Source organism: Botryllus schlosseri, chromosome 6 (assembly GCF_051294905.1).
Source record: "Botryllus schlosseri isolate E-star chromosome 6, Bs_hap1, whole genome shotgun sequence".
In the NCBI taxonomy this organism is placed as follows: domain Eukaryota; kingdom Metazoa; phylum Chordata; class Ascidiacea; order Stolidobranchia; family Styelidae; genus Botryllus; species Botryllus schlosseri.
Genome location: NC_137241.1, coordinates 26,947,251 through 26,971,131, shown reverse-complemented (window position 1 = coordinate 26,971,131; position 23,881 = coordinate 26,947,251). Strand labels below are relative to the sequence as shown.

The 23,881-nt window shown below is 40.3% G+C and overlaps 5 protein-coding genes across 5 annotated transcripts; 3 read left to right on the top strand and 2 right to left on the bottom strand.

Annotated features, from left to right (window-relative positions):
• The first annotated feature begins 1,270 nt into the window (after positions 1-1,270).
• Positions 1,271-2,786, top strand: LOC145441884 (uncharacterized). The gene has a single exon (XM_080319831.1). It carries the CDS (start codon positions 1,530-1,532, stop codon positions 2,544-2,546), a length of 1,017 nt encoding a protein of 338 aa, XP_080175957.1. The 5' UTR covers positions 1,271-1,529; the 3' UTR covers positions 2,547-2,786.
• Positions 2,787-3,120: 334 nt separating this feature from the next.
• Positions 3,121-7,450, bottom strand: LOC145441882 (striatin-interacting protein 1-like). Its single transcript, XM_080319829.1, has 5 exons — positions 5,406-7,450; positions 4,841-4,959; positions 4,616-4,780; positions 4,330-4,425; positions 3,121-3,858 (listed from the first exon to the last, which is right to left on the bottom strand). Exons 1-5 carry the CDS (start codon positions 7,324-7,326, stop codon positions 3,637-3,639), a joined length of 2,523 nt encoding a protein of 840 aa, XP_080175955.1. The 5' UTR covers positions 7,327-7,450; the 3' UTR covers positions 3,121-3,636.
• A 135-nt stretch (positions 7,451-7,585) lies between these two features.
• On the top strand, positions 7,586-8,609 carry LOC145441885 (methylated-DNA--protein-cysteine methyltransferase-like). The gene has a single exon (XM_080319832.1). The coding sequence runs from the start codon at positions 7,840-7,842 to the stop codon at positions 8,392-8,394; it is 555 nt and encodes a 184-aa protein (XP_080175958.1). The 5' UTR covers positions 7,586-7,839; the 3' UTR covers positions 8,395-8,609.
• Positions 8,610-9,167: 558 nt separating this feature from the next.
• Positions 9,168-23,410, bottom strand: LOC145441883 (vitamin D3 hydroxylase-associated protein-like). The gene is made up of 11 exons (XM_080319830.1): positions 22,890-23,410; positions 22,388-22,492; positions 21,731-21,877; positions 20,553-20,686; positions 19,235-19,458; positions 18,385-18,533; positions 17,677-17,857; positions 10,250-10,389; positions 9,874-10,075; positions 9,601-9,746; positions 9,168-9,492 (listed from the first exon to the last, which is right to left on the bottom strand). Exons 1-11 carry the CDS (start codon positions 23,097-23,099, stop codon positions 9,376-9,378), a joined length of 1,755 nt encoding a protein of 584 aa, XP_080175956.1. The 5' UTR covers positions 23,100-23,410; the 3' UTR covers positions 9,168-9,375.
• Positions 11,043-15,936, top strand: LOC145441881 (regulator of nonsense transcripts 2-like). The gene has a single exon (XM_080319828.1). The coding sequence runs from the start codon at positions 11,697-11,699 to the stop codon at positions 15,369-15,371; it is 3,675 nt and encodes a 1,224-aa protein (XP_080175954.1). The 5' UTR covers positions 11,043-11,696; the 3' UTR covers positions 15,372-15,936.
• Positions 23,411-23,881: the final 471 nt, after the last annotated feature.

Here is a 23,881-nt window from a genome sequence, read left to right as displayed (position 1 = left end):
GTACAATCATAGCCGTTTTAAAGGCTATGGTACATGTACACTTTGTACAGTACATCGACTTACGGATTTTATCAGACCACAAGCTGGCAACCGTCTTGGTACGGTTTCGTAGGCAAGGCAACTGACGCACATCATTTCCGGTTGATGAGTTCCCATCGCTGCTCATGTACTAGAGTTGTCGAATGATTTCTATCGCGTGCGTTCGAGCCTATGTAAACTATGGCTGCAAAGCTTTAAATTGTTTTACGTTGGTTGTGTTGTGTTCAGTTTTAATATAGGTTTTCGTTTGTCGCATGAAAATCAACAGTTTCGGGCTCTATTGCCTCCTTTCCTCGGGTTACCCGAGTCATGTACCGGTAACCGCGGTAAGGGTAACAGTAACCAGTAACAGCAACTCGAATTACGATTATCAATCGAGTGAAATATCTTTGTATTCGAAACAACGTTTCAAGCCAATCCTTTCAGCAATTTTAGTTATGAAGGTACGGTAAAAGTTATTATCAACAACGTTCTTCCATTTTGGCACCGCAATTTCATAATTTGTGTGACAGTGACTGCTGAAGTTCTCTCTTTCACCGATTCCAAATACTGGAAGTGTAATATTATGTTGAAATATAAATTATATGGTATCAAAACTGCATAATATTATGATGGCTTTGCGTAACCAGAAATATATATTTACTGTAAGATAGTTGCCTATGATGATGATGTTGACATTGATCAAAATAGATATAGGTAAACACTATACATACATGGTACAACAAACATATGCAACTCAAATGTGATATTGAAAACTTCATTCAATGCTTCCCTATTTACATTGGATATTTATAAGTAGTTCTATTTAAGTTTCTGCAAGGCAAAGGTCGCATAGTTGTAAATTGATTGTGATTGCTCGGTTTGCTATTTGCTAGTGTCTGTACTGCCAAATGCCGCTTAGCCTAATTGTAATAATCCCTGGAATCTCGGTACGTTTTGCCTAATATAACAGGTGAGCAGCGCTGATTCTCCAAGTTAAAGTAATTTAATGAAAAATATAAAACAAAGAATTGTGTGAGCACAAGACACCGATTCCATACAGGCTGTAATTTAACGTAGTTTGTTCGAAAGTCTCTGTAATTTAAAGAAATAACTTGTACAAAGCAAGTTTTAAGCTACCGTACTAGAATTTCATACAGCACTTTCATCATTGTGACGTACTGACATCATGACTCGATGCAGATAAGACGTTCCAAACTTCTAAATCAATACATATACAATTTGATGTTTTATTTATATAATTTATGGACAATAGTACAACTTCTGGCATTTTGGAATTGAGATATAAAATTCTAATATATTTTGCGTACCGGCAGTCGAGAACCACTGTGTTAGATCTGTATATTAAGAAGTGCTAGAACCCATTGAGCAAGCAACATGCGTTGAGAAAGCAGAAATTGTTTAATCCTGTGTTTTCCGTATTTAGTAAATTACTCCCAAGTATGTAGTGCATGTCTAAGATATAGAGTTTCACCAGAAGTGACCTGGCCATGTCATCGTCAGCGCTACCCCCACCCGGCAATCTGCCATCGTGGTCAAGAGTGCCAACCCTCGACAGGACGCGATATCCGAGAGCCTTTGTGCGGGACAGATTTGCAAATGGTGGTACAACCATCACTCCTGATCACGTGGCCAACTCCGCCATGCCAAACGTCGACATCAAGGTGTTGGAAAGCATGTCTAGCAGTGTGCATTTTGATAAAAGCATCAAATTCCTGCAACAGCAACACGCCGAGACTCTACTCAAACTACACGATGAGTTGGATCATTTAAAACGTGAAAATAAGGAACTGAATTTCAAGATGATATCGACAAATCACGAGCATAGGAATATTTCAACAATCGATGACAAGCGCCACCCAATAGCCAGCGATATCAAAGTATTAGTTCTCGAAGAACAAGTCAAGGATCTCCGACATGCTTTGAACGAGTCCAGTTTGAAAAACAGCGAAATGCAACAGCTGATATTATCGATGCAATCAAAATCTGATCAGAAACAGGATAGTGATAAAATTCCTGTTGCCGGCGCAGCAAGGTCTTCGAGATTTCGCCATAAGAGACTCTCAATCAGTAAATCCTCGATACCGTTACCCCTCAATGCAAGTTTAAATCCTCTCAGAGTGCAAACAAACCCAACGGAAGCACCACACACTCCGACTTTAGAACAATGTGAGCTTATCATACAGCATTTACATGAAGCTAACTGTCAACAACTTGCAGAATTGACCAACATGCGTATTAGCTCCAAAACGTCGAAGCACTCTCAAAGCAACACTCCCGATTCGGTAGCATTGAAGACGTACGGTCCTTTGGAAGCGGGACCGTTTTCAGACACAAGGCTACCCAGAATACCAGTGAAGCCACCAGTAAAGAAGACAATCAAAAGTGCCGCAACGCCCGGAATTAAAGTGTCATTGCCGGCATTGAAAAATACTATTTCTTCAACTGTAATAGAGCGTACTAAACGACAGAATGCAGTGCAAAAACAAAGGCGAGGCTACAAATGACGATAGAATATTCTCCATTGAACTAGCACTAGCCATGGATTTGATATTTCACTGTGACGTCTCGAAACATTACACACAATTTTTCTATATTGCCTATTTTAACACACTGCGTCACAGTTTCATTGCCTTATACTTCAAGCGAGCATTTCATTGTGACTCATTACTTGGTAGACTTTTGGCTTGGTGAGAATGGTCTACAGTAGATATCTTTCTCGTAATACATTCGTTCACAAAGTGCAATCAAGTGTGAAAGTAACAGGACAGTTCGTTGAATGATTAGTGGTTGGAAATATTACTGGGCGAATTCTTCATGTTGTAGCTGTTAGTCTCGCTCGTAGCAAACAAGTTAAAGTACAGAATGACAAACAACTGAGGGATACTGATCATCTAAATTTCAAAGTCAAGTTTTTAGTATATATCTCCTGTTTATGCATGTTGTGGATTTTCACCGGTTGAGTCAACAAGGAGATTCGAGCGCCTGAAACTCCTTAAACCAATATAACTGCTATTCAGGGTGCTCCTTGAAAAATCATTCCAATATCTCGACAAAATGACAGTATGACACTGGTGCAGATGATTGAATTCAGCAAGTTTAATGGATTTATAAGTTGCAAATTCAACGACAACAATATTTCAAGTCACGCAGCACTGACGTAATGCTACTTGAATACAGATTCAATACAAAAATGGACAGTCACATGATAAAGGTGAATGATGAACGTGCTACTGAGAAATCAACTGAACGACAGACAGCTAGCTATCAGCTGCCAAACATAGCCGACCATTTTCATCACATTACATTTGGGACTACTTAAAATATAATCGAGTTGCAGCTTGTAAATTGAATTCCAGGTAGACAACACAGATATAATATAGATATAACATACCATAGCTATAAAGATTTATGAAGGGTGGTGTAATGAATCCTTCTGACATCATGTATACGCGACAGTCGGTTCTGACAGCAATGTGTAACATTCTTGGTTGTGGAGTCCACCATGTCAACCCACTGGAACAGTTTTGAGCCTCTTGATGATCCACACGGCGTACGATATACAACATTCCCCACTCCGATGTTGAAACAGGTGGCTTACTGAATGCAAGGTATGGAGAGAAGTTGATCCCAATTAGTGGTGGTGTTGTAAACTTCCCTTTCCAGCCAAACATCGTAATTTCTTGTAAATTCCGGGGAAAGTTCAAACTTTTGACCCAAAACACTGTGCAGATCGTTGTCAACGGGTTCGTCATCTTCGTCTTCTGGTATGATTGTGGGACTTTCGACTTTGTACCGGCGATAATTGAAACGTTCCACCTGTGAATTTTACCCAGAGGTGGTCAGGAACAACTTTTCTGGCGTACTCAAATATGTTTTGTCTGTGACTTGCAGTGGTTGTTTTTCAGCTAGCATGCAAGATTACTTACTTTCTACAGTTTGCGTATCGAAAAGAAATTAATTTTGTGATTAAGTTCACAACATTTTTATCAGTGAAATAATCACATGAAATAGCCCCGTTTAAACAAAACTGAATATTTTCCCAAAGATCGTACCTATATGTAGTGTCATTAGTTTGTCGTGAGGATAAATCTTGCAATTCAGGAAAGTCTTTCTGTGTTTGTTGCTTAGACGCAACATTCTCACGGCAATGAGGACATACACATGAGGAAATACAACAGCAAAACAACGTGCTATGATGGCTGATATAATATGCAACATCTTCAACCACAACAGATTATGGGCCGATACATTCAATAAAATGTACGGTAAATGCAAATATATCGCTACCTGCGATTTCATGGTTAGCTCCTCTTGCTGGAAATCCCATGGTCTGGCATCAACATCGTTTCCATAGGCCCAGTCATCACTGAGTCGATGCCGCACCTTGGGAAAACAAGTGATTCATGTATTGCATGAACGCAAGAAATATACCAGCTTGCCAATTTAGCGGTGGCACAAAAACCAGAGCAGAGCACAGACCGTGGTGTTGGAAACATACTATGCTGCTCTTCAAAAACGAACCGTAATCACAGTCAATACAATGTAACATTTCAAGAGATTGAACAATAATCACCTTCTGATAAATAGCCGACATGATCTTCATGTTACTTTTCCTCCAGGCGCGACCCAGATACTTTGTTTGGGATTTGAGAAGCTTCAGCACATAGAGTTGAAACATGGCCTGTCGAACCTTCAAAGCCCTTTTCAATATCGGCGAGGACTTGAACACGACCAGCATCTAGCAATGATATTAACCAATATGCCACAACGGAAAGTGTTCGACGAACAGGAAAATTACCATGGTTCTCGAATGTTTCCATTTCACAAGTTTATTAAGGATCCTGAGTAGGTTGATGCACGAGAATAAGTTCCTCCAGCACGATACAGAGAGAGCATCGACTGGTTCAAGTGATTCGGCTGCAAATTTGACACAGGTTGATTTTATAGGCTGTGTGCGCAAGGGTGTTTTGTTTAGGTAGGTTTCAAACACATTTACTACAAACGTAGCCAAATAAACAAGAGTTAGGTTACGGTAAAAAATCAGATTGCCAAAATAATGAGCATGACAAATATAGCTTTTCGGCTTTTCGAAATTCGATTGGAATTACTGATTTCGCAGACACTAGGAAATTCAATTACATTTTGAATTTGACAGAACCAATAAAAATCAGTTCAGTTAATATCAAATTACGGTTCGTTCACACAAGCATGCGAAAGGCAAGTGTCACACAGTTCTTTTGTGACATTTTCATAAATTAAATTATGATTCGATTACTGACATTCAGTTGTAATTAGACAGCTAGAATTATCTAGTTGTCCAAGTCTGCTTCAGTGATCTCGTTTGATATGAATAAAAAGCATACCTGATAGTTCAACCTTTTTTCCAATGACACAAGCAGGATACTCCAAGGAGGGAATGACGTTTTTCGTTGTGACGTACGCCACAATATTTTGATTCAAGAACTTGAGAATGAGAGGAATACAATTAGCAAAGACCAAGTGTTGGCTCATATACTCAAATTGATAAACGTGATTCAGCTTGAAATGCTTCAGCAGCAGCAGCAGAATACCAGACACGGCCTTAACGACGACTTCCCGATGTCTATTCACATCAACCCCTAGTTTTACAGACTGAACGGCAGAGTGTGGTATTTCAGGTGGCAAAACATCAGCCAGAATGTTAATAGTGTCGGTCTTGGCTTTGGATGTGGGTGCTGCGGCCAGTAGGATCTTTAATAGGGATATCATATACTGTGGAAGATGAGGAAGTAACGATTGGTACAATCTCTCTGTTGGATTGTCGGGAACGGTGTCTAAATCATATTTGGTGAGAGGGTATTTGTTTATTTCCGATTCTTGTTGCATTTGGATATCAGCCAGAGATACATACAAATGTTTTCTCAACACTTCGACGCTTTCCTTTGTTGGGTTCGGTAATCCCGCCATTGTGGTTAAATCTCCGGACAATTGATAACCGATGAATTTTTGCCTAGCTTGAGAGAGGAATATTTCGATATCTTTTTCTTTCGTCTTAGGCTCCCACGGAAGGCCAGGAGGAACTTTGACTGCGTCCATTTGTTTTAGTGCCTCTTCTTTCTCTTGTTGTTTCTTCATTTTCAACAGTTTCAAGGCAATCTGCCCGATATTTGCTGGAGAATCCTGGTTTTCCCATTGTTTCTTGAATGAGGCAGGCGTGCCAAATCCTGGCGGTAATGGAGTATCAACCCCTGATGGGTTTTCACCACTATCGCGGACTTCGTCTACTTTAGCTGGTAGCAAGTCTGCCTCTTTTTCTGTATTCGAGTCGACAGTAGCTCCAGTAGCATCTGGATCTGCCGGTTTCTCTTCTTTCCCATTCAATTCTAGATCACGCAGAGTTTTTCCTCGCTTTCTCCGGCCTGGTTGCGCAGGGTCGAACAAATCCGCTGGATTCATAGGAGGTGCGGACGCCTTCATGTCGCGAATTACCTCGAGCGGATTTTCGAAGAGAGGCTTCAAGCCAGCGGACGCACGTTTCTCGCATTTAGCATCATAAAGCTTACTCAATCCACCGACCAATGTGAGAATTATTTTCCACAAAAGCAGGAGAATTTTTTTGATCGGGTAAGCTGCAACGTTATGATTGCAAAATTGAACCACCATATTTAACAAAACGACAGTTAACGGTTCAACGCCGTTAATAGGTTGTTCAAGAGACGTGATCAGCTGCTTTTGCAGTTCTTTCTCCTTTTCCACATCTGTATTCTGACGAATCGTTTCCACTATAGTATATAATAGATTGAGGACCACTCTAATTTCAGCGCTATTAGCGATAGAACATATCGTCGGGTTTTTGTCTTCTGCGGGGTCATTTTCATTCCTGTGAATTTCCGTTAACAGAATTTCTTGAGCGAGACTTAAGACACCTTTATCATACAGGAGATAACAGTTATCGTGAGACTGAGATAAGCAGTCTTCTTCGTTATCAAAGTCCAAAAAGTTTCCTTGTGCAATGTAAAGCAGAGAACGAAGAGCTTCAAAACGCTTCTCGATACTCATCACATCAGTACCATCAATCGCCCGAACGATTACTCCCGTGCGTTCGTTTTCGTCCATATCTTTCCAGGATTTGTGTTCGCTTCCTGCTGTCATATTTGCGTAGCATTTCGCGTTTTCCTGGAATTCGTCTTCCTCTGTGTAACTGTACAATTCGCCGAGTTCGGTAACGAAGCTGTCGCAGTCATCGTATTGGAATTGTAAGTCTTCACCTGGTTCTGGATTTTCTGCGCGATTGAATACCGACATGCTTAGTGGCACACACAATAGATGCAGAGATAACTGGTCCTGGCATAAGAAACTGTGCCCTGCGCTGCGGCTATTCTGCGATGTGAGCCAAACTACATCAATGGTGAATTACCAATCATGATTCTGGCAGAAAATGCTGCTGTTATGTTGTGAGAATATTTGATGAGTCATTCCGCTCGAAATGCTGCGGTTGTAGTGCAATGAAATATTCATACCGGAAAAACGACTTCCGTTTCTGGTTTCATATTATCACCGTGCGTCGTCACCGTCGTGCAGTCTGCACGGACGTCTATTGCCGCGTAGCAACCGTGTATTTGTATTAGCCTGTAGATGTGACAGCCGAGATGCTTAGAAAGTCTACGGTAGATATTTGTCGAAATGTATTCTTCCATTCTAAATATTATGTACTGCCGTCGCCGTGTGTAGCTTAGTGGTGTCGCATTACGAGATTACGTATGCTGCATTTTGATGAAATAGGTATCCTTGCTTTATTAAGATCTTTATACTGTGGAAATGAAGTCTGAGGTTCTGGATACGATTATGATCAAGTCTCCTATTGGCACGATCCAAGTGCTAAATTCAAAAGTCGGTGTACGTGAAATATCTCTCGATCAGGAATACACAAATAACAAATCAATAATTGACTTGGATTACGGTGATACTGATGTGACGGTGATATGTCATGATGGTCCGCATCATGAAAGCTCCAAAGCCACTATAAAGTGGCTACAAATGTTTTTCTCCAAGAAGAGAGAACTGTTCAAACTACAAACTCTTCCGCCTATCGATAATCAATTGGTTGAAAAAGATAACTTTACGGGAAGGGTCTTGCGTACTCTTGCTAATGACATCTCCTGTGGAACAACAATTTCATATGCTGGATTGGCAGGATTATGTGGGAACCACAAAGCCTGTCGTGCAGTAGGACAAGCAATGAGATCAAACCCATTGCCCCTTTTGATCCCTTGTCATAGAGTTGTCACTAGCAGTGGTGCGGCTGGGCCCTACATGAGGGGGAACGGAGATAATATAAAAAAGTGGCTTATAGAATTCGAAAGACAGTTTTAATACTCTGCTGAATCCTTGATGTACGTACCACAATTGTAACTGAATATAATGTTCATTGGATAATCAAATGCAACGAGTTGACCTACAGTTGTATGAGGATCACTGCCATATAAATTTGTTCGTTACCTTTGTCATTCACTACCTGTGAGTTGATCATTTGCATCCTTTCTCTTTCGACAAGTTGTTTGGAATTAAAACATTCTTATTTTTGTGCATCCTGTGTATAATTTTATTTAGTTACAGATAGGATAATTTTGTTTTTTGGTGCTGTACAAATGGATTCGGAAAGGCTTTTCACCGATGCTGTTTGAATATTTTGCTTAACACTACAAAACAATATATATATCAAAGAATAGTACAGTACACAACCATTTGACCATTTTGATGTGACTGCACACAAAGTTCGATATGTCCACCTCAAAATCCATTATATGCTCTCTCATAAATTTAATACTCATCTAACCTCATAGGCTTCTCAAAAAGGCTTCATACAATCTCTGCTGCACACTCCAATCGCTTTATCGTCTGGTAACTTCTACCATCAGATACAGTGACAGAACTATCTTGTACATTTTACACTTTATTCTTTCAACTAGTACATTATTTATTTCATTAGTCTTCTTGTAGCACATTGTTTCTTTCAATAGTCTCTTCCTATAGGGACCTACTTGCTAACACAAGGAATGTCCATGGGGTAGATCTATTGGTTACCGTACTATGAATTTAACATGTTCAGAGAAAGCATCACCCGAGCAATACACATTACACAAATCCAACTTGATCACATCACATTTATTTCATTTACATATTATTGTGATTTATTACACTCCTGCTGCTAGCCATTAAACAATGATGTACCACAATGACGCTGAATTATATTACAATCCAAATTCAAGAGTGCCTTGGCGCACAAAGGGTGAAATGAGACAGACAGACTTTGCCATTAAACTAAATGTCCGGGTAGGTGCAAATGCGCAACATTCAGTGAGTCACCAACAGCGTCTCGATTTCCTTCATCAATCGAAGACAAAGTTCTTCTTGCCATGGTGGAGTAACACATTGCACAGCCACAGGCATGTTAATGCTCCCTTTGCAAGCCTGCGGTTTGAAGAGTAATAAGATGGTAATGGTAGTGAACAAGTCGTTTGTGGTAGCCATGTCGTCATTGAACCTTGAATAGGACAGTGAATTTTGAAATCACAATACCTGTTTGATATGCTTGTCCCATGCATCATTATAGTGACCCTGATGATTTTCAAGTTCGACCATATCTTTCCCGTTGACTTTAGTTACCGTTACTGCACCAGCCGGGCAGTTGGTCAATGTGAACGGGGTACAGTAACTCATCAGCTCTAAAACGCAAGAGGTAGCAGATGTATTGCCACCTGACAGCAGCTATGGTATAAGTTGCACTCAGGGTTTTGACGCTTACCATCATCAGGATAGACGGAAAATGAAGTAATAGTATCACATGCTCACCCGTCATACTGGAAATTTCTCCTTTGGGGCATGCTACAAGCGGATAAACTGGGCATATCAATGCATCGATCTGATATTTCTCTTGCCATTCAGCCCAAAACCTTGCTTTGTAGGCATCCACCCAGGCATTGATCTTATAGAGCTCATAGACTGTCCTTGAGCCTCCACCATAAGCTAGAATATCCTTTGCCATTCTTGCAGACTAGATCGAAAAATGATACAGAACATTATTATCACGTTAGGCTTACAATAAATTCAAAAGCAGGTTGATTTTCAAGCAGCATAGTAACATGCAGTAAGAGCTTGAGTATGAGGTAGATGTAAGTTTTCACTCCGCTTCAGACATATGATATTTTATGACCTAAGAACAACTCACATGAAATCTCATCAGGAAGGCATAGGAATTCCTTATGAAGTCTGGAACCATCCACCTTCTCCATGAAGCAACAAGAACAGGATCGACAATATCATTCTTCAATCTCTCAATATTTGTCCGCCCCCCATCGATATAGAACGCTGTGAAGTAACAATAATGTAGATATATCCCTCAAAACACGGAGAAGGATTGGTGCTAACGAGTGCACTTTGCCCAATAATGACAGTCTATGCATGTAATGCACAAAGTTTTTGCCAATCATTCAAAATTCCACATTTTGTCTTCTGATGGAAATTTTCATTTCTTTTTTTTCTTTGGTCATTTCCAAATCTTAATGTTATTTCTTATTATCAAATTGAGTTCACGTAATCATCGTCCTTCAGAAGTGGTCAAAGTATAGGAAGTTGCGCCAGCCCTGGATAACACCGAGTGTCACGATACTTTCGTAGCTTGGAGTCTTTATAGGACTATAGAAGGTCTAACGCTAACACGCCACTCTGTAAACGCCTGTTGCTGATATACAGCAAGCTCGTGACGGATGTGATTACTACGTCATATAACTGGAGTATATGATGCAGAAAATTATACCATTCTATCCTAAGCTATAACATGAGACAACACGGTCCTTTGTCGGGAATCATTTTCATCCTTTCTCAACTAGACCTATTGTTATGGATTTCAGTTTCAAGAGTTCATATCCGACCATCCGTCGCCCGTCGGTGGCTCCAAGCTCAAATGCATTTTCGAATCTATTTCATATATGCAAGTCCTGGTCCACGGCCACATATTCGTTCAAAAGTCACATGGAAACTTTGTTAGTAATACTTTCATATCCAAAACCAGTCTTGGGGCAATCATAGATCCAAATCTGTATTTTCAAACTCGATTAGTCAACTCGAGAACATGACATTAGCCGATAGATAAGACATTTTCCGTTGGACGACTCGCGAGTTATATTATTACCGTTTATATACAGTTGTTACGCCAAAATATAGCCGATGCGGCGATGTTGCTAGAGGTGTATGACGAATGAAGATGCTCGGTCACAGGCTGGTGCAGCGTACTAGTTAGTACGGGAAAAGGGAAATGATTTGTTGCTGCCCATGATGAGTTGCAACTAAATATTAATCTCCTTTCAATACAAGTGTGACAATTAACAGTATGTCTAAATATACCAGATGACGTAAGCGTGGATTCGGGACTGATGGTATTGTAAGAAATTCTCAGTGTATATGTAAATGAGTTAGTTGCGTGCTCTTGAGGTATTCCTACGCTACATCAACGTTTAGAAGGCTTTAAAAGTGTACATTACAATATTCGATGCCATATCCTAAAAGATCTTTAAAACACCACATTATACATGTTACCAGATCATTAAATGATTGCTATGTTTTGACGCTGATGTAGGAATCACCATCGGCGTTAGTAGTTCATAAAGTACTGCATCATGGAGGATAAAAGTTCAGGCGATGCTTCTGCTGAAGCCCAAGACGAGAGTGACGATAAAAAACGGGAGGAAGAACATGTTGAATTGCAAAATCTGATAAAAGAGGCAAATGAAAGAAACGTCCAAAAAGCAAAAATGCGTACAGGAAACCAACAAGCAGCTGGTGAAAGACCCGAGGAGGAGTTCTTCCATCGATTGGATTCCAGTTTGAAAAAAAATACTGCATTTGTGAAGAAATTAGGCAAGTTAACAGAAGCGCAACGAAATTCTTTGGAAAATGAATTCAAGTCTTTGAACCTAACTCGATATATTCAAGAAGTCGTGTCTACGATTGTAGAAGCGAAGCTTAAAATGTCGGATGTTGCGTGTGCCGTTCACATATGTTCGTTAATGCATAAGAGATATTCGGACTTCACTCCGTTGCTTTACCAAACGCTCAAGAAAATTTTTCAGCAAAGAATTGACGAGAAATGCTTCACCAACAACATGACCAAACTACGAACAGACCTTCGGTTTGTATCAGAGTTGACCGTCACTGGATTACTAACTGATAAGGAAGGGTTAACCCTTGTTTACAATCAGTTAAATTCCATGGCTAGTCAAGATAAAGATAAACATGAGCTGATATCGGTCTTTATCAGCCTATGCAAGCATTGCGGTGAGGAATTGGCGGGATTGGTACCTAGAAAGCATCGAACACTGGCAAATAAATTCAGCGTTGAGATACCACGAAGTAGCATATTCACTCCCGAGAAACAGAAGATCTTCCACAACACTTTGATCGAGTACTGGAATTCCGTGAGCACCCATTTGCTGAAGTTGCACAAAGAATTGAAGGCGATAGACAAAACAAATCGCAGCATCCTGCAAACGAAAGGCGAACTGCACGAAGAAAGGAGTAAAGCGTTTCAGGACAAACAAGCCGCTTATCAGAAATTACTGGTCAATTGCAACACGTTGGCTGATCTTTTGGACGAGAATTTACCGGATTTACCAGATGACGAACTTGTGACGAAAGATGGCGATTCAGCGATTAACATTTATGATCCTGCTGTGAGAGGGGCAGAGCTGGTGGGCGATCAATCCAGATGGGAAGACGAAGACCAAATGTCATTTTACACTAATTTGCTTGATTTAAAAGCAATTGTTCCTGCTATCCTTTATAAGGATAATGTTTTGAATAAAACAGGGAAGAAATCTCCTGTCAAACGTAAAAAATCCAAATCTGTGAACCAAGATAAACCATTGGGACCTAAAGGTGTCGGTAAAGGAGACGAATCGGTGGACCGTATCACCGATGACATGACGGATATGGATATAGGAGAAGTGGAATATGTAGCGTTAGAAACTGTCAAACAAGCAACAGAAGCTGCTGCTATGGTAGCAAGCGGTGAAATAATTGATGATGGCAGTCAGGATGATGAAGACATCCCAGATGATGAAGAAGACATTGAGAAGCAAGTTCTTGGAAACGATGATGAAACGGAAGAAGAAGATGTGAACATTGGAACCACCATCAAGCTGATGATGGAAAATTTCATCACGTCTTTACAAAACTGCATCAATCGGGAATTGATTGACGCGGCAGCACAAGACTTCTGCATGAATCTTAACACGCGCGTCAATCGCAAGAAGTTAGTTCGGGTGCTGTTCAACGTGCATCGATCGAGATTGGATTTGCTACCGTTCTATGGAAGGCTTGTTGCTACACTGCATCCGTGTATGGCAGACGTTGCAGAAAACTTAGCCATCATGCTGTTGAAAGATTACAGGTTTCACATGCGAAAGAAAGATCAAATTCATATAGAAAGTAAAGTGAAGACGGTTCGGTTTATCGGCGAGATGACCAAATTCGGGATGATTCCACATTCGGACACTCTTTTGAGTTTAAAACAGCTGGTTCATGATTTTTCACCACACGCAATCGAGATGGCGTGTGGTCTTCTTGAAGTTTGTGGGTGTTTTCTGTTCCGAACCCCAGAAACGCATCTTTTAACGAGAGTGTTGTTGGAGCAATTGATGCGTAAACGCATGGCAAAACCGCTTGACACTCGTTACTCCACTATGATCGATAACGCGTACTACTACTGCAACCCACCCGAAGTCGAAAAAGTAGCAGTTAAAGTGCGACCACCTCTTCACGAATACATTCGAAAGCTTGTCTACAAAGATTTGTCAAAGTCGACTGTCGAAAAGATCTTGAGACAAGTCAGAAAACTTGATTGGGCCGACGAATCTGTGAAAAATTACGCCACGAAAACGATGACTAAAGTGTGGAATATCAAATTCAACAACGTGCACTGTCTCGCTAGTCTCGTGGCCGGTTTGGTGAGCTATCAAGATGATGTCGGTGTTCGTATCGTCGACGATCTACTCGAGGAAATCCGCATCGGAATGGAAATAAATCATCCGAAATTTAACCAACGTAGAGTCAGCGCCGTGAAATATCTTGGCGAATTGTACAACTACAGAATGTTCGACTCAACGATTATCTTCAACACGCTGTACTCGTTCATTACGTTCGGCGTATTCTACAATCACGCCACGCCGTCAGTTCTAGACCCACCGGAGCATCTATTCAGAATTCGTTTGGTGTGCGTTCTGCTCGAAACATGCGGGCAGTACTTTGACCGGGGCACCAGCAAGAAGAAGTTGGACTATTTCTTGCAGTATTTTCAGCGGTACATCTGGTTCAAGAAGACGTCCACAATTTGGACACCCGTCGGGCAGGACACCGACGATGCGCCTGCGAAGTCGATCTTTCCAGTCGAAATCGATTATCTCGTGCAAGACACGATCGAGCCGCTTCGTCCAAAAATAAAGCTGGCCGCGTCTTTTGAAGACGCACTAAAAAGCGTGAGCGAAGTGGAGAAAGAAGTCTTTGCTAAATTGGCTGAAATCGCACCGGCTGATAACTTTCACAGCCTCGGCGATATTCCCGATAAAGATGCAACCACACAACGAGCGCCACACGAACTCGGAACAATACCAGAAGACAGCGAGATTGATCGTGCGGAATACGGCACAAGTCCTGTGGCGAAACCGAGCTACGTACGTATGGATGCTGGCAGCAGTCAATCGGGTGCAAGTGACAATGAAGATTATCCTTCCTCTGACGAGGGAAGCGCTCTAGAGAAGGATGACGCAAATGATGTACCAGACGAAAATGAATACGAAAGGCCGGTGTCTAAAGTGCGACGGGTACCGTCCGCCGAAGACACCGAATTCCAAAAAGCCTTCGATAACATGATGTGCGAGAGCCTGCAGTCTAGGAAGACGACGCAGGTTCAACAGCAGGACATGTCGGTACCCGTCAGCATGAAGAAATATCTGCTGAAAGGCGGCAGTCCCAGAGAAGACACGGTGAAGTTTTTGCTTTTGACCAAAAAGGGCAACAAGCAAATCTTGAAGCCGTTGCTGATTCCAAAGTCGGAGCATCTCGCGGCGTCCATGAAAGACCGGGCTCAGGCCGAGTTGAAGCAGAAAGAGGAGTTGAAAAAGATAACACTTTCGATAAATGAGAGGCAGGTCGAAGAGGAACACCAGCAGGAGATGTTCAACAACTCGAAGTCTCCGCCGGCCAATCTCAACCGTGAACGGAGGCCGAAATATCAGCCGCCCAAGGGAGCGCCGAACGCGGATCTGATATTCAGTTCAGGTGGGAGACGCCGATAAATCCTCGTCTGATTAATTTACCGGGAGTGGTAAGGTAACGCGGGCGGATTGAGAGCGGAAGATAAAACGTGTGGAGGAGAGAAATAATGTCCGATGCCAACGTGGAGCAACGCGATATATACCGTCATCAATTGCGGCGTGTTCTGATTAGCCACAAAAATCGATTTGTGCAGCTATTACATAGTTATTTTAACGTACGGTGACAGTTAATTCAAACGAGTGCAAAAGTCGGCACTTCAATGACTGTATTACTACCAATCTGTTTTTATAAAGGGATAGATGAAATATCAGCAAGTACAGCGTCTGACGTGCAGCTGTAGACAACTCCCAGAGGTCACGAAAGTTCCTGTTTGTCTTTCATGCCGCTGATTGACACCTCGCCATTATTTCACCTTATCATTATTGCGGTCGTGTTGATTTGAATGGTTGGCTTTGGTTATATTTTACACGAGCTGTAGCGTTGGTTTGGTTCCGATACAGGTTTGTTCAACGACATGATATGATACATCAGCGTGTGTAGATCCCGATCTTCTGTCGAATAAAACTTGTGGAGTTGGTTCGGTCATTTTCTGTGTTGGCTTCTGTAGTAATCCACAGGTTAGATCAGGAAATACTGTACGTTAACGTAACGTATGCCGTTGTAAATTATTCTGTTAGATGTCTTCGAAATTGTTAAGAGTCAGAGCGTAGATTTGTTGAAACGCAAGTGTGGATGGCAGGATTGGAAGTAACAAAATGTTAGCTATCACTAGCAGATATGGACATCTCCTACGTTGAATATTTTAGGGTGGTAAGGAATTAGTCGCATTAACAGTCGCCAAGAGCCAATGGTAAGACACTGTCTTAAACTACACATTTAATAGCCTTCTTTGCTTAGCTTATGGCGCAGACTTTCAATTGACTTTGAGTAATGAATGAAGTCTTGATAAATCGAGTGAATATGTCACTTCCTCTTCTAATTTATAACATCAACAACTAGGCCTACTTAACCCTTTTGAAATCGGGTCAATTTTCGCGAAACTGACCATCACTTTTCAAATTCATACCGTGACCTCAGCAAGACTTAACTCTGGGCTGTTTCAGTTTAAAAGTGGGCGGACTATATCCCTCTACCATTTCCACCCTCGATCGACACCCCAAGACATGTCTAGGGTTTTGTATAAGACTAAATAAACAAACTTTTTCTCTAAAAAATCTCTTTCTTTCTCTCATTTTTCAAGACTGACCCCCAGGATAGCGCCAGAGAGTCAAAACTGATGCATGAGTGCGTAGCCACCGTTGCCTGGTTTCAAACAAGCCGTCAACCATGGCCGTAAACCATGCCGCTCGCCAGTTATCGAAAAATCAAAAATACATGAAAAATTTACATATGGGCGTGGTCAGTAAGTGGTCACTATGGTCAACTTCAAGATCAATACCGAATCGGACCCCTACCGCCCAGTTAATGGCATGAAACAACGTGGTATACTTTGTCTTGTCGTATCCAGCCATTTGCAGGCATAGTAAACCAGTTTATGACTCATATTCGGTCACGAACTTAACTATGTTCTGGAAAATCACCGAAGCGTGACCACAATTACCAAACCCTTCAGAATACTTCCAAGAACAAGTTTTGATGTTTCAGACGGTTAAAAATTACACAGAACACCGTACAAGTCGACTTCTGATGTTCTGGCAGAATGTCTGACTAGATTTCCCACTCGGAAAATATCTGAAAATTTTTGGTGATAACCACTTTTTTCTGCATGCGTATTTTCGACCGAACTCCTTATGTAAGATCGTCGGTGCTCGAAAATTGTCATGCCTTATGCCTTCGAATTAGGTATCATATTAATCAGAAGATTGCTAGCTTTCCCTACAAACAAAAATGAAGTCTATAGGACGTAGACAAATAAAGATATGGCCAGATGAAGTTGACCGATTCCGTATACGGAATCCGATTTTAGAAGGGTTAACTCAGAGCTGAGTATATTGCAAGACATTGGCTGTACTATAATTCGATTCGTAACTACAGTGTTCAGACATTAAACAGTGTTCGCACACGGCATGTATATAAGTTAACCCGATACTGCACCGATCTCCCTCATCTTGAAGAAGTGATCATGTGATTTGATCCTATGTAGAATATGTTTAGCTGGTACACGTCAGTTCGCGGGATTAGCGCATATGATAACATGGACAATATGCCACTCGATAAATTTCAACAATGTTTTTTTATTCAATCCATAAACAATAGCGATAGAAAAAACATACATTGGAATACATCGGCCATTTCTCACCAACCATATACTTTAAAGTGACTCACCTCTTGTGGCCATTTCCATCATCAATTCCAGGTCTGGGATTTTGTACGGGACCAAAGTATGACCTGCCTTCAGCAGAGCGTCCTTTGCCATTCTCACAGCTCTCTGGCAAGCTGGTACAGGTTTCATGTAACCGTCATCCTCGTAGAAGCCGATTCGTAGCTTCTTTGTACTCGAGTATATCTGAAGAAGATGAATGTGTTACTGAAGCGTGTCGAATCCCATGATCACTTTGCCGATATGATTCATTCACTGTCATTATCCATCGACTAGTGATCTTTTTTGTTACATAACTTTTCATGGTGGTTTCAGCTATGTCAGCAACAGCAAAGTATCAACAAGTCACTAACATAAGGGAATAATATTTGATAACGACACTGTGATATGTTTTGCTTATGGCCTGTTTACTATGCTGTTTTGCATTGGTTGCTGCCACAGAAAACCCCAGCTGCAATTAGACATGATATTTGACATCTCCATATCTGCTCATTACATCGCATTTTACGTCTTGTGTCCGCAGCGGATGAAAATAATAAAACCGATTTTAAAAATTTGGAGGCCCACAAACCATCTGTGACAGGACTGATGGCCTCGTCTGTGGATCTCAGATTTTGTCAATAGCAATGTGATTTCAACACCAATTTAGATTTTTGTATAGACCGGCACCTACCAATCCGTGCCAGCCAATATTACCAGACCCTTATTCTTACTTCCTCATTGAATTTCATCCTCGGGCAGTATTTGTCGAGATCAAACATTTTGTCACACAGCAGTGCGCGCATGGCCAAAACTAGAGTGTCAACATCCCTTGCCATCGGGCCTGCGGTAGCGGAGATCGTGTTCTGTCCTGGAAGACTGCCTGAAAAATGCAGGTGACACAATGATCTGATTGACTTGCGGAGGTTGTCAAAGTAGTCACCAATGATACCCGAGTCACATTAGAAGAATTGTCGAAAAAATTTGTGATAAATTACTAGAAGTAGCAATTTTCAAGGCAGGTTCAAACAAATGCAATTAAGAAACGAAACGTAAAAAAGTACTTGACTGACTAAGTATTTTGAAGTAGTTTGGGGCTCGGAAGGCATTGCAGACTTTCCTCAAAACATGTATCATCGCAGCTGACAAATTATCAACGCCACAAACATGTGCGGATTTCAAACTCATTGCGTTACAGTGATACTGGGGCTGCGTTGCTCGGCTGCGGTGACAATTTGGCTTGAAGTGATTCAAATTCACACGAAAAATAATATTTACATCAAAATCTAAAATATAAAGTAGTTTTCCTACGGAAAAATACTGCGTAATTACCAGAGGGAAGCACTGAGACAGCAGAAAGTAGAAAAAGCCGACTTCAGTACCTCATTACTAGCCTCCTCTGTTGACATCTTATAACGCAAGTAAGCAGCTTCTACTCCACTCCTTGGACAGTGAAAATGTAATCACATGACCACTAACCCCAATTTACTACTATATTAGCAACAATCTTATCCATATACATATGCAACACTTATAGGTGCCGAACCATGTTGTCGATGCTGCTTAACATCAGTAGTTACATACCTGTCAAACCCCACGCTGAAATTCGGTGCTTAGTGGGTTTCAAACCGCAAATCCCAGAGAAATGAGCCGGCATCCGAATGCTGCCAGCAATGTCGGTTCCAAATCCAAGAACAGAAGCTCCAGACCCGATCAGAGCGGCCTCACCCGCGGACGATCCACCCGGTGCAAAATCGTGGTTCAGATGGTTAGATGTCTCTCCGTAAATTGGGTTGCTGGATTCGAAACTAATACAAAAGCATTTGTATAGTCATTCTATACAACAGTAAGGTATATTGTGGAAACTATTTACACAAGTACAAAGGCCTGAGATGCAAAATAAACAAACATGCTCGGTCATGCAGTGCGGTGTATTTCTAGCCTAAAGTTCCAAGTCAAAGAAGTCATTGACGCTAATCAGGTGAAAGTAATGCCACGAATTCCTAATCAATTACGGGTGGAAGTGATGATTCTGAAGACATGCAATAACTACTTAAGTCAAAGCAGAAAACTAAATGATCATTACTGAAGTAGGTCATTTAAAATGTAGACTGATGTGAGGCATCAAGGACTTTGATCAATCCCTAGAAAAAATTCCAAAATTGTAAGATACATCCTAACAGCTATTGCAACGTTGAATACGGGCGCCATAAATTATTGACTCCAAGCTGTTGTAGAGATTTTATCAATCCCAATAATGACGCTAATCTAAATATAAACTAGTTAAAAGTAACACAAGATAACACACAAAGGAGACGCAATGAAATTGAAATTTCTTGAGTCGGTATGCGGAATAGATATGTACAGTACAGAAGTAGAAATTTAGGATTTCAAATCATAGTATTTACGGTGGGTAGATATGTAATAAATAATGAAAAAATTTGACACCGTAAATACTATTTTTTCCAAATCCAACATTTTTTACTCCAATTACTTCACTTCTACCGGTTGGAATTTAGCGAAATTCATTGTGCATCGTTTTTAAGACAACCTAAGTATTTCAGGGGGCAACCAGTAAAATTCGAATTTTTTTATAATTATAACAAAATTTTGTACTGCAATAACTTAGCTTCTACAGGTTGGAATTGAGCCAAAATTGGTGTGCAGCGTCTTTTTAGGTAACCTAACAATTTTATTGAGTAGCCAATAAAATTTGAAAAAAAGATATTTTTGAACAGCCCTATAATGTATTGTTGAACATTCCCATTTATTCTGTCTTAGATACATTAGCCGAAATGTTGTAGAAAGCAACCACAACATCGTTATGTTTCATAACTTGAACCAGATGCATGCAAATGCACATGCAAACTTGTAGAGTGCACTCATTGCCAAGTGGACAGACCTGAGCATAATCTGTGGTGAATTTGTTTTGGCAAACGGAACTGCTCCACAATGTTTCAAGACCTGAGCCAGCACACAGTCCTTCTCCGGTATATGATCAATATACATTACCATCCCCGCAGTGCTAGGGGTGCCCTGAGCATGAACGGTTAAGCATAAATATATTAGCTTAGTCAGTAATAAAGTGCTACCTACTGAAGTGGTCATATTTTCGGACTCCTAACCCTTCTACGTACGGTAACACTTTTTGAAGCAAAACTACTTTTTACAATTTTGATTTCGTAAAGATACGTTTGCATTCACTTTTACCAGTGACATTGTCGCAATAACTGGGCAACACAGCAACACTATCACGGTAACATTATGTATTTTTGAAAACTGCTCCTATTTGCAGTGTATTGAAACTTTTTTTACAGCTTCCTGAAGCTCCTAAATACTCAGAAGTTATGTAGCATGGTGTTTTAAGCTGTTTGGAGAAATCTTATATCGCAACTTTTCTCCATTTTTCTATGCAGCTTTTTGTAACTTATTTCCAGTTTTCATGAAATATTTTGCAACTTTTTTTCGATTTTTCATGCAACCAACTTTATTTGAGGTCCTTTCTGATTTGACGCACAGTCAGTATGGACAGCCGAAAATTGTATTTTCGCTGTAGGTCAATTTTTTCAGGCTATCGATTCTGTTGAAGTCGCCAACACTGAGTTTTTCTGCAGTCCCTTGGATACGGATCAATTCGAGTGTCTCACAATTCTCACACCCTAATAATTTCAAGGAACTTTTTTGAAAAATAAATGCAACTTTTAAGTACAACTTTGTGAAAAATAAGTGCAACTTTCCACGGATTTTACTGCAACAAAAACTTGCCATAGTTATTTGACAATTCACGTCTGTAACAAAGATGCATCCTAGTTATTACTTAATGTATGCGAACGCTCAACAGAATCTGCTTTCTAAAACTACTTACTTGGGTACTGTTAAGAAGTATCATTTTCTACTTTGACTCGAAGGAATTTCGACATGACCAGGAAATATCTACTTGCAATTGTGTAGATATTAATGATATTATTACTACTCAAGTAGCTATGCTGACTACTTTGACCACCATCTTTGACATTGTCCCAGGATGCTGGATCAAATTTTTATAGCACTTCAAAAATCATACAATTGAATTGATAATACCTTTGTTCTCATGCATTCCTTCAAACTTATTGGCATCCCGTACAAAGGAAATTCGGACGGGTCTTTATCGCTAATCGCGGCTGCTTCTTTTTCACATTTTTTGATGATTTCTGTCACGCAGTTGGTGTCTTGAGTGGCTTTGCAGGCCTGGAAACACGGCAAAGTCCTTATGATTTTATGGAGAGCTAGATTTTTGGAGGCAGAGAACTTCAATATACAATTGAATAATATCTTGATATTGAAGTAAACCGGAATAATATTGGCTGTCGCTCACCAGGGGTAATCGTCAGCAAATAGTAGAGTATTGGAAATAATATTGTAAAATACCATACCAATCTTTGGTGATGCGATTGTTGACATACGCTATAATGTTCTTTCCAATTCTCTACTGTAGTTTCAGACGAAAATATTCAGGTTTAGTTCAATATGAATACTTTTCAAATTGTATCATGATTTTATTGAAATCAACTGTAAAGACGTAGGCCTATATGAATGTAAAATTCCTTTTCGCTACCGCACAAGAAGACTCACAAGCAGCACTAAAAAGCTGGGTGGAAAAGGTATACAATTTACCCAGAAAATTGCAATCAAACAATTTATTTGTAAAAGTACAGTACAAATACGAACAATTGAGACTACGATAATAATGAAACTTACACTCAAAATATAAGCCTTCAAAACGCGGACTGCATCCAATTCTTTAGCTTTCAGCTTCTCGAGCAACTCTGCGCCAGATAGCTTCATGATATCACTGCTGTCACCCTGAAAGATCAATTTTCCTTAGATTGCGTCACATTTTCGTTTTCACTATTTTCTAACGCTAAATATACAATTGAATAGTATATTCATTATTCATATTGAAATGAACCCGAATATTTTCGGCTGACGCTAAATAATTTAAAATTCAACTAGATGTGATTTTATATAAATGTGCATAGCAATTCCTTACTCTTCACTCTTACACCAAATATTACGATCAAAAGTATTAACTATAAAACTATCAAAAATAATTGTATCATCATAAAAGTCAAGATCTATCTTGTGCTCACATCTCTACCATATTACCAACAGCCTATTTCAGGCTTTCACTTGAAGCATTCAGTTCCGTAACATAGAAAATGAAATACTATTAAACGAATGATGTTTAAAATAAACAGACCACTTCATTTTGTAATTCCGATAGCTTCCTTTGAATATAAGCTTGCTCCTTCTCTCGTTTTGAGATTGCTTTCTGTCTTAAGGCTCTTTTCTTACGCCACCGCATAATCCATATGACAGCTCCGACACCAACAGCAACAAATGATCCGCGTTTTCCGCAATAGCGACCAACTGTTTTCCAGCCATACGGTATTGCGGTATTTGCCAGCATTTTTGTCAACTCAATAAAATATTGAATTTAGTTAAGATGGATTTAGCCAATATTCTATTCGAATATCTTTGTTGCCATAAAACTAGTTGAAGTGATATTGTAAGCCAAGAAGTTGATTTGATCGAATGATTTTAGCACTTCCCGATCTCTTGTGAGACTTTGGGGCAGGGAAAAATTTATACATAATCAGTCAAATCGAATAAAATATGCCTACATCAACAAGCATTCACTCAAACTTGCAAATACTCAAAAAGTGCAATCAATCGCTATTCAATCGTGATTAAAGCTCGACAATAATAAGGTCGCAATATCGTACTATGCACAAGCCAGCAATATACATGGAGTGGGCTGCCTGTACTGCTGTGTCACTACATTGATGCCCTGTGCTCCGTTAGATCACAGCCTTTATGAAGGCTATGATTAGATATAATTATACACCTTTTTCTTGATACAAATTGACAATTTCATTAGCGCTATGCTTCCATTTCATCTATAGTTCAACAGCAGAGCGCGAAAACGGTTGCGGTGAAAACGGCCGCGCTTGATATATTCCTGACTTGAACAGCTGTATCTTGCGGGTGATTGCCGCATGATTGAATTCTGCAGTGAGCCGTAAATGCAAGATTTTCTACAAGAATATGTAGCTCAGTGGCAACATCTAAAGACGGTACAGTGTGTACGACTTTCTCCGTGCTTATATATACCTAACTGTTCTCTAAGTTTTCAAATTTATAAACTTTTCATGGATTCATGGACAAAGTGTTCTTCCTGCATGGTCTCTA